This window comes from Lates calcarifer, unplaced genomic scaffold (genome assembly GCF_001640805.2).
Source record: "Lates calcarifer isolate ASB-BC8 unplaced genomic scaffold, TLL_Latcal_v3 _unitig_1638_quiver_3886, whole genome shotgun sequence".
NCBI classification, from domain to species: Eukaryota; Metazoa; Chordata; class Actinopteri; family Centropomidae; genus Lates; species Lates calcarifer.
The window spans coordinates 1-10331 of NW_026115663.1; the positions used below are offsets into that span (position 1 = coordinate 1).

Below are 10331 nucleotides of genomic sequence, written 5' to 3' on the forward strand. Positions count from 1 at the left end.
TGCATTTATTACTATGAGTTTGGCAACTGCTTGTTCTTTGTTTTTTTGCATGGACATAAAATGTCAAGGATGGCTACATCTTTTCACACTGAACTCTGTCTTTAAAATACAACTTCATCTATTTCAATGCATTTAGCAGGAAATGTTTAAAACAACAGATCTGCAAGATGTGCTCTGAGAGGGGATTGTTGAGTCCCTCACAGATCCAGCTCCCTTAGTCAATCATGCTTTCCTGTAAGAGATTCTGGAACACCTTACCAACTGAGATAAGAAACTACCTCTTACCATACCTTCGCTCAGTGTTTCGAGGCGTTTTGGAGAAGTCAAATGTGAACAGTTTTAATCTAGGTGGTACATTGCTAGTTTTATTATTACTGTTGTCATTGACTGTTTTCTCTGTGTCTAACTTTTTCCATATTCTTTGCCCATTGCCACAAGGGTCAGTTTGTGTGTGGCTTGGGTATGCATGGAATACCTACAATATTTTACCAGCAATCTGATATGTTCATTTATGATTGTGTCTCACAACTCTCTGTTGCATGATGTATCAGGCATATATTACCATTTTTACTAACTTGTAACTGCATCTTTTACTATCTTTTTACTATCAAGATCAACGTATTGATTACTCTTATTTAAAGCTACAGTTTACTACTGCAGGATGCTTGTGGTTGGTGTTTTGATGCTTTATGCTGCTCGGCTATATATATGTCGAAATGGTGTTTGTTGTTGCTGTATTATTGTACAAATGTTTTGCTGCTTTCAGTTGCTTTTCATGGCCTATGTTTTTGTCTTGTCTCATTTGTTGCTGTTGCTGTCTTCTGTGGTGTCTGTAAATTTTATCATGTTGGTGGTTGAAACATCTTGCCAAAGTACTGCAGCTGGAAATTTGCCAGCTGGCTTACACTGACACATTTAGAGAAACTGTGATTAATGTATGTTGATAAACATATAAGCCATACAAACAAAGTATTTATCTGAAGAATTGTTTGTTTGCAATTCTTTTTAAACACACGTCAAGACGAGAATGCAGTCTACATGATAACCTTATTTACTCTACACATGGATAAACGTTTATCCCACATCCTACGTTCGCGGGAAATATCAGATCAGGTGTGGCACTAAAGTGCTTTCAGAGGGGTGGCTGTGCTATTAAAATTGTTGTGTTAATACGCGAATTAGTCTGTAGTCTGTAAATACGCCGTTCACCTAATGTGGTACTTGCAAATACTTTTAATCCTTATTATGATCGCATTTACTTCTAAAATACTGCACTATCTACTCTCTCTCTTAAATCACATAAAAACCCTGTTTCACATGCAGTAGTTTCGTCCGAACTGGCGCGAAATGGGAGTAGCCCCGCCCACTCCCAGCTGCGTCAGGTTAGACGAGTTTAGGTAGAAAATGGCGGAAAGAAAAGTGAGTCTGACTTCAAAATAAAAAATAATAACGCCCTCTCCAGGCCGCACTCGAGTGTAACGTTGCGCTAAGCACTTTGATTTTGAAAGGTATTGTCCGGACGTACACTTGTTGTGTGCGTCAGCTTCCTACTGCTGAAGGCTGGGACTCACGGCAGAGCGGTAACGTGGAGCCACAAAGAGGCCGACTTTGTATGTCCTCTTATTTTTTAGATAAGGTGTAATTTAGGAGTATAACGGGATACCTGCAGTCCGGCACGGCACTTTCAGAAATCTTAATCATATCGTATGTTAGTTCGGTAGTTCGATTACTTAAATACTTCACAGTTAGCTTGTGATCGGCTGAGTGACTCGCTTGTGTAACTTGCGACAAGTGGTTATTTCTTTTGGTGACTTGTAAAACGTCAACTAGGTACATCTCTATCTCCCCGCGACTTCACAGCTCAATCGCCTGCTTCGCTGTTGGAAACAATGAGCTGGTATGTAAAATGATCGAACTTATAAGTTTCGAGTTGGATATCACAATGTCATTGCAGCGAAAATGTCTGAGCTACCTGAGATGTTAAGGAATGGAGCAGTGTCCGTAGGAAGGCCTTATTTGTATTTCTCATGTTTGATTCATGTTTTTATCTAACATATAGTCTAAAGATGTCAACGTTTTCTTATTGTAGGCTGTACTCCCAGGATTCACATCGTTTATGTTGGTCACGTTCTGTAACATGAATGTTCTACAAATTTAGATGATTTCAAACTTGTGAATACAGTTTGTCCTGCTCCTGTAAAGCCAGCAAAAAAAAAAAAAAACTTGACGTGGCTTTCACTCTGTTCTTCCTATACTTACAGCGTGAAGGAAGAAAGTCGTAGTGCGTCCCCTCACTGCCCCAAACCAGATGAATCTGAAGAGCCACTGGGCACAACCATGGAGACCAGAGCCGCCAATGGTCCGTCACAGTAATTCATTCATTCATTCATTCATTATCTATACCGCTTATCCGTTGATGGTCGCGAGGGGGCTGGGGCCTATCTCAGCTGACATCGGGCGAGAGGCAGGGTACACCCTGGACAGATCACCAGTCTATCGCAGGGCATGGTCAGTCACAGTGAACTCCAACCTGTGACCCCCAGAGGCCCCAGAGTAGCTAACTGAGTGATAGTCCTCAACTAACCTAAGTTTAATTGTGTTGCTATTGTGTTGTTTAAGTTCCAGGTGATGATGATGTGGTTAAACCTACATTATTAACAGAATTCCATCAGGACAGTGTCATACCTACATTTATCTTATGAAAGCTGATCAAGCTGGAAAGAAATGAAACAGGTTCTGTCAGAGAAAAAAGTCTGATGAGATGTGATTTGAAACTTGACTGTCACTGTTGCTTCTTTGTAGATGACATTGTGAAAGCTGAGAGTATGACATCTGAAGTTGTTATCACAAAGGAAATGGAGGAAGAAGAGAAGCAGCTGATGGAGGAAGGTGAAAGGAAAGAGAGGGAGATGATGGAAAAGGTCAGTTTCTTTTTAAAAAAAATTATGTCTAAGCCTGGGTATTGAATTCTCAGTAAAACTATAAATAAATAAAATACATTTATGGCTGCCCTGATAACATTAACAGTTTGACAACTTGGGCTTCTTTGTTAAAGACATTTTTTGTAGAACAACATCCCTCAAAGTTAAGGCTGCAACATGCAACTTCTGGAAATCAAGCTAGTGCTAGCAGGTGAATAGAAACTAAAGGACACCAGTCCTCCCACTTCCTTCCCCCTGCACCACCCAGTCCTTTACCTACATCCTGGACATATTCACTGTCTCAGCTATTCCAGGAATCAGGAGCTTGCTAGCCTGTAAGTTGGCCATAGTGACATCTTCAGCAGCTAATACTGGCTTCAAGCCTTGGTGTGAGAGGAGTAGTAGACCAGAAGCTTGTTCACATACTGAGTAACAGCCGTGAGCTTCCGCTCTTGACTTTGGCCTTTTCTGATTGGTTAGAAGGGTGTGGCACATCCTGAAACTAGAGGGGAACATCTGCGCTGCTGCCAGTCTTTTGACAGCACCTCTTCACATCAAGATATGTGTTGGAGTATATTTCAACCATAAAACATCAGAAAAAAGTTTTGTAGCTTTAAATATTGAACAAATGTCATTATATGGTATCAGATGTTGAGATGATCCAATGATCCAGCCCCTGTCTTTTTCCAACACTGAGATCTGTGTCATTAATATGTGATTCTTAAGGCTCGGGAATCGTGGCAGAGGGATTCTCATGGTATGCGGTTTAAGAGACTGCAGCATCTGCTTCAGAAGAGCAACATCTACTCTAAATTCCTGCTGACCAAAATGGAACAACAACAGAATGAGGTAGAGTGTGTGTGAACACCATGTGAAACTCCTACAAGTAATACCTGTGCTGTGTTTGGACCTGCTGGCTGCAGACATTCACACCCTGTTTTCCTGCCAACATTTCAGGAGAAACTCAGAAAGGAGAAACTGGAAAAGAGGGCCAAGAAGGTTGGGGGCATTTTACTCTAAAACATTTGAGCTTAGCATTAAAATACTGTACAACTCACTGATGGAAGTCTGTTTGTCTTTTAAATGCAGAGCACAAACAGTGCGGAGCCTGACAAAGGTGAGTAGATCCTGACATTTGATCTTGAATTAAATATTGAATGAAAAGTTGTTAATGGAGAGCAATTCTCAATAATTACACATATTTACAATTTAACGGTTTAAGTAACTATACTTACAAATCCAAATATGAAAAAACTTGTCATGTGTCGGACTGTTTCCTGTGGAACTAGATAAAAAGAAGAGGAGGAGGGACGAAGACTACAAAATATCAGATGTCATGTCAAAAGAAGTAAGGTCTCATTTGACTTCTTCTTTGTCTGTTTTGTATTTGTCATTTACTGAGTCTCACATTGGCTCTGCTTGATTTGGTCTTCCAGGAAATCATGTCGCAAACTAAGAAGGCAAAAGTGGAAGAGGTGGTAAGGGTCCATTTTTTCTCTGGGTAGATGAGATGTCAATACATTTCAGAAAACAGAAAAATGAATGGAGGGGTATGGGCACAGTAGGATATATATATTTTTCTTTTACAGTTGAGTCAGTGAACACATCCAACCATACATATATATATATCAAACATCTTATTTTAAAACTAGGCACCGACCCAGAAAAAGTTAGAGGCTGAGGATATTGAGAAGATGAGTGACTCCAACCAAGACATCAAGAACCGCCTGTCAGAGACGGTGCGAGACAACGCCAAGCATCTCCTGCATCCTCACAGGAAGGTGAACGGCCAGCCGGTCCCCACCCAGCAGCCACAGCTCTTCACCGGAGGGGTCATGAGATGGTACCAGATTGAAGGCATCGAGTGGCTGAGGGTGAGTGGGGCTGGGCCAGCATGGGATTGTGGAACCTGATTATTTACTCATTCGTACTCATTCATGTTGGATTGATCCATCCATCCCTCTGCAGTGTAGATGTTTTTAGTCCAGTTAGTTGACTTTAGGGGTGACAGAGTTCACCTTGGAAAAAGTACTTGACAAAACAGTCTCAGCTTAAAGTCCATTTAGCAGATGGTACTTTAGATTATATAACATGATCTCTCTCAGAAGATGGAATTTAAAGCAGTTATTACACTGTTCAGGAAACCCTGGACATATTAGAAACCTGGTTCAAATCCTTGCAGCAGAGACATGCAGACTTTTAATCTCTTGAAGTCATGCCACAGTGATGTAGTTTGGTTATAGCCTAATATGAACTTTTTACCTCTGGCAGTTTTATTCAGGCTTCAAAAATCAAAACAGTGGTGTTCATTTGTGAGTTTGCTGAACCAAACATGCAAGTATCAACACTTTTGTTTGTCATAGAGCTATTTTTTACTGCAATATTCCAAAAACTCAATAAAAAAAATCCTACTAGCTTTTTGTCAGGGGAACCAGGGTGAAACAGGAAGTTGCTGTAACATACATGCACTGTCCAGTCTGGCCCTAAACTTCATATGTTTGATAAAAGTCCTGACCTGAAGACATCTATATGCCAACAGTCAGGTATAGTCCTAGTGCAAGCAACCAGCAACAAGTAATAAGATGATTTATACTTTGATGTACTCCTCCTAGTGGGTTTACCAGATCCACCCCAGATTTGATCAGAAAAGCCATAAGAACCTAAAGATGCTTCATTGTGAAAATTACACATACATCTGACCTGGACCTTTAATTACTTTTATACCTGTTAAGATGTTGCAGGTTAATGTTAAAATTGTTAAGCTTTTCTAAAACCAGTGCACTTTGGTAGTGTTTACAGTATTTGCTAAATGTGTGTCACTACTTATCAGCATGTTAATGTTACAGTCTTATTGTTCAGTAGTATGGGTACAAGTTACTGTTACACATTTACAGTTCTGTGGCATAAGAATTTCTGCCCCCCTTCACTCCAGAATAGTCAAGTTTTCATAATGAACCCTGAATCAGTTGACTGACAAAAATAGTCAGGTACAGTCCTGGTAATGCATCAAACTCCAAAAACTCAGATACCACCCTTCCCATTATGCATAGACTTCTACCCTTCACATAGAACAAATCATGTAGAGGGCCGCGGCTTCTGACAGGAAAACCCACCAGCAGTACCTACCACTGCAGTCATGATGGCATGGCAGAAGCCCTGTTTTCCAGTTTTGACACCTGCTCCCCAGAAAAGTGTTTGTTTTATTACACAACAGATGTGTGATAATAGTGTGTAATAACAGTGGACAAGCATGCCGCTCATCACTACACCATGAACTGGCGGAGTTCAGCACAATAACCCAGTGAATGCCTTTTGGTATTCAGTGATGCAGAGTGTAAAAGTCAGTCTGCACTGTTTCCTCTGTACTGCCAGATGTTGTGGGAAAATGGCATCAATGGGATCCTTGCTGATGAGATGGGACTGGGAAAGACCATCCAGTGCATTGCTCACATTGCCATGATGATAAGAAAAGAAAGTGATGGGCCCCTTCCTGGTGGTTGCCCTCTCTCCACTCTGCCCAACTGGATCAATGAATTCAAGCGCTTTACACCAGAGGTAAGAGGCTACATGGTTCAGAGAAGATTAAGTGTTATGAGATGAGCCTCATCTCGTTAGACTTGTGGAAGTCTGATTGGTCCCTGAAACACATACAGCTCACATATGATTTGTATGTGTTTTCAGTCAATTAATAATAGTAATTTCATTGTAAATTTGACTGTACATTTTACTGAGTGAACTAATCTCACACCACATTAAAGTGATTTTTCAGATCCAAACTTTAACTCAGCAGGCTGGGTCATGTGTTTGTCTCAGGTGTCTGTGCTGCTTTACCACGGCCCCAGCCAGAGAGGGCCAAATTACTGAAGCAGATCCGCAGGCCTCAGGGGCCCCTCAGCATGTTTCCTGTGGTTATCACTTCCTTTGAGATCTCCATGATTGACAGAAATTCCTCCAGGTAGGATCTCTGCTCATCCTTTTTTTAAACCGTTATTCCAGTTCACATGTGATTGAAACATGCATGTTTTACAGGGACAAAATATTTGTCAGATAATTGAAGTTTTGTATTCATAATAGATTAGAATGCATTATTAAACCACACCAGAGTATGATACATTAGTGAATGAAAACTGTAGTTTTTCAACTATTTAACAAATCAGTAGAGTGGTGAGATTAATATGACTGTGGTTGTAATTAATTAGTGCTGTGAAAATGTACATTTATGCAGAATTTATCAAGACAACAGGTAAACATGGAGGTTTGAGGTTGCCATTGATGAGGATCTAACATAAATAAAGTGCCTTTCGAATACACATCAACATTATTTTAGCCTTTTTTTCCCAAGTAAAGTTTCCAAACATTTATCACTGGTTAAAGCCTCAATTGACATTTGAGCACAACATGTTTTTATATGCATCACTGTTTTCTGAACAAAAAAACAAAACCAAAAAAAAAAAAACAAAACAAAATAATGAATTGATTAAGATCAAGAAAAAATCATCAGATTACTAGATTATGAAATTCACCGTAAGTTATAGTCCTGTTTGACTGTTATCATGAATGTTGTATATAAAGCCAGGCCAATGTCTGTTTTCTGCTCTAGCGCTTTCAGTGGAAGTACCTGATAGTGGACGAAGGTCACCGGATCAAAAACCTCAACTGTCGGGTGGGGAGCTGAAGATGTTTCCCACCGATAACAAGCTGCTGCTGACAGGGACACCGCTGCAGAACAATCTCGCTGAGCTCTGGTCCCTCCTCAACTTCCTCCTGCCAGAGGTCTTTGATGACCTCAAGAGGTGATTTCTCTAGACATTGATTACTGAGTGCTGAGCACAGTACTGCTGCTCAGTTTAAAGACAGACTGCAGAGAGCACTTTCATATAATGATAATGCCAAGACTTCTCTCTATGTCCAGTTGTAGCCAGATGCAGGATTGGTTTTATATTAATTCTTTGAAAATAGAAAAGAATTGTTTTCTTCTTCTTGTCTGTCCAACAAGGTTAAAAGTTTTTTTTTGGCCAATTTTCACATACAGTGCTAAGAATGTGAGTACTAAAATACTAAACAGAAAATGTAAGAAAACACATTCACATTGACTTCTTGTTACCAGAAACATTCTGTAGTTCACTGAGCCAGTGGGCAGCCGTCACCAGCTCACTTGGGTTACCACTCCAATGATGTTATTTTTGATGTGAGATTTATAGACTTCTGGTCAAATGTGCTGACTTACTCCAAAGCTATTAAATATAGAATATCTATCTGTTATTTGTAATAATAAGACGTAATAGGGAATGGCATGAATAATTGATGAGTTGATTATTCGACACGGTAAACATAGTCCTACATAGGTTCTCTGCTCTCACGCTGTATGATGCAAACAAAAAGACTGGAACAGAAATCGGCAATAAAAAGAAGTGAATTACAGCATTAGACCAGTAGGGTGGGTTATTGTTTAATGGTCTTTGCAGGAGTTATTGTTTTAATAGTTTCATGTTCAAAATCAGTTTAGTAAGGGCATGCGGGGTGTTAACCAAGCTGCTGTTAACATTAGCTCATGTTGTTTCTAGATGTTTAGCTTGTTTTTTAGGTGAGGATTCCTTCAGTGTTCATCGTTCAGGAGGTTTCTACTGGGAGCTCAATTATTTACAGAGGTCTCATGGAATAAAGCAGTTTCATATTTAAAAAATCAAAGTTTCTCTGACTTGGACATTGAGCGCGGCTGTTTGCTTAGCTTGTTTCTCTGTTTACAGAAGATCCAGATGTGACGACAAAAATCCTCATCTGATTTGAGATTAGAGGTTTAACAATATATAAAGTGACTGTGACGTGATTTGAAACATTCAGAAGGTAGTCGGTGAAAATGTTTTAATGTGGAGCCATGTGACCGACAGCCGGGTTTATGGGTTTATTGCACCTAAACAGTCATGTGACAGCTAATGACAGAAAACAATAACAAATAGCTTTGGTGACTCAGATGATAAGCAGCTACAGCTCTGAAAAAGAGCTTGATGGAAGCCAAGAAAGTAGCAGTAACAGCTGACGTCTGGACAGCTTACACGTCACCTGCTGTTACATCGATGGTAACTGGAACATTTCAGGTTTAGATAAGATACACTGCTGAGAACTAGTCTGAAGTGCGTTATAGATGAGTAGGGCTTGGGAAGTAAAGTTAGTGCATCTGTACTCTACAGTGCAAAAAATATGACTTGACATAGGAACGTATTATTACTTTGGTTTGGATGGAGGGCACGTGTTAACGATGACGTCATGACTAATCGACTTAAATTGGTGTGATTAATTGACTTCAAAATGTAATCAAAATGCCCATATCTGAGACATAACATTCACAGAGAAACAGTCAGTTAAACCATTTAGGAATATTCTTCTGTACTTTAAGTTATTTCCACCTTCCTCAGGTTGACCATTGATTCTGAAAGGGTGACTGGCAAAGTCCTATTTGGACCACATAATCTCTATTTGTCTTTTACTGGAATTAAGCCACAGTGCACTCTATTGAATAACAGTTTGTTTGGTGTCTTCAGTCCAAACAGTGCTTCTAGATCTATTTGTGACACACATCCACTGATGGTTGACTCAAAGCTTTGGAAACCAAACAAGATCAAATTCACATTGTGGCTACTGTTATTACCCACATCTACTAACCACCCAATCAGAATACAGAATGTCTGATATATATTGTCAGCTCAGCTGTGACACCTTATATAGATAGGTGTGTGCCTTTCCAAATCATGTCCACTTAGTTGAATTTAACACATCAAGAGAAATTGAGACACCAGAGCTAAAGTGTAATAGCAAAGGGTCTAAGTACTTATGTCAATGTGATATTTCAGTTTTTCCTTTTTAATGAATTGGCAGAGATTCCTAAAATTCAGTTTTTGATTTTTCATTATGGGGTGTCTATTGAATTTTTATTTATTTATTTTCATTTTAGCATAAGGCTGCAACACAACAAAAGTAGTCTGAACTTTCAAAATGCACTGTATGTAGTCAGATGTGACATTTATTATCTCTGTATGTTGCTAATTGTTCAGATTTAATGCATGGGTCAGGTGTAACCTCGGCAGCGAGTAACCTCTTTTTCACCATGCTTACTGTGCAGCTTTGAGTCATGGTTTGACATCAACACTCTTGGGGAGGCTGAGAGTGTGTGGCTGCTGAGCGTGAACAGAACATCCTGAGCATGTTACACCAGGTCAGTCTTCCAAATCACCATCATGCTATAATGTATTAACAAAGAGCATTATATGATGGCTCTCTGTACACTCACTGCCAGTAGCTGTTATTTGTATTTGTTTAGTGTTAAACCATAAAATTACTCATCACATCATATGTTGTGTCATTTACACTTACAGAGATTTTTTTTTATCAAATAATCAATAATACACCTGGATT

At 39.6% G+C, this 10331-nt stretch overlaps 1 protein-coding gene across 1 annotated transcript; it reads left to right on the forward strand.

The window, feature by feature from the left end:
- Positions 1-1572: 1572 nt before the first annotated feature.
- On the forward strand, positions 1573-4795 carry LOC108889805 (chromodomain-helicase-DNA-binding protein 2; the record flags this gene model as incomplete). The annotated part of the gene is given in 9 exon segments (XM_051067384.1): positions 1573-1897; positions 2262-2359; positions 2803-2921; positions 3648-3770; positions 3879-3920; positions 4011-4038; positions 4211-4269; positions 4358-4399; positions 4574-4795. Coding segments are annotated over 9 exon segments (741 nt in total), but the record flags the coding sequence as incomplete, so codon positions are not given.
- Between the last annotated feature and the right edge of the window lie 5536 nt (positions 4796-10331).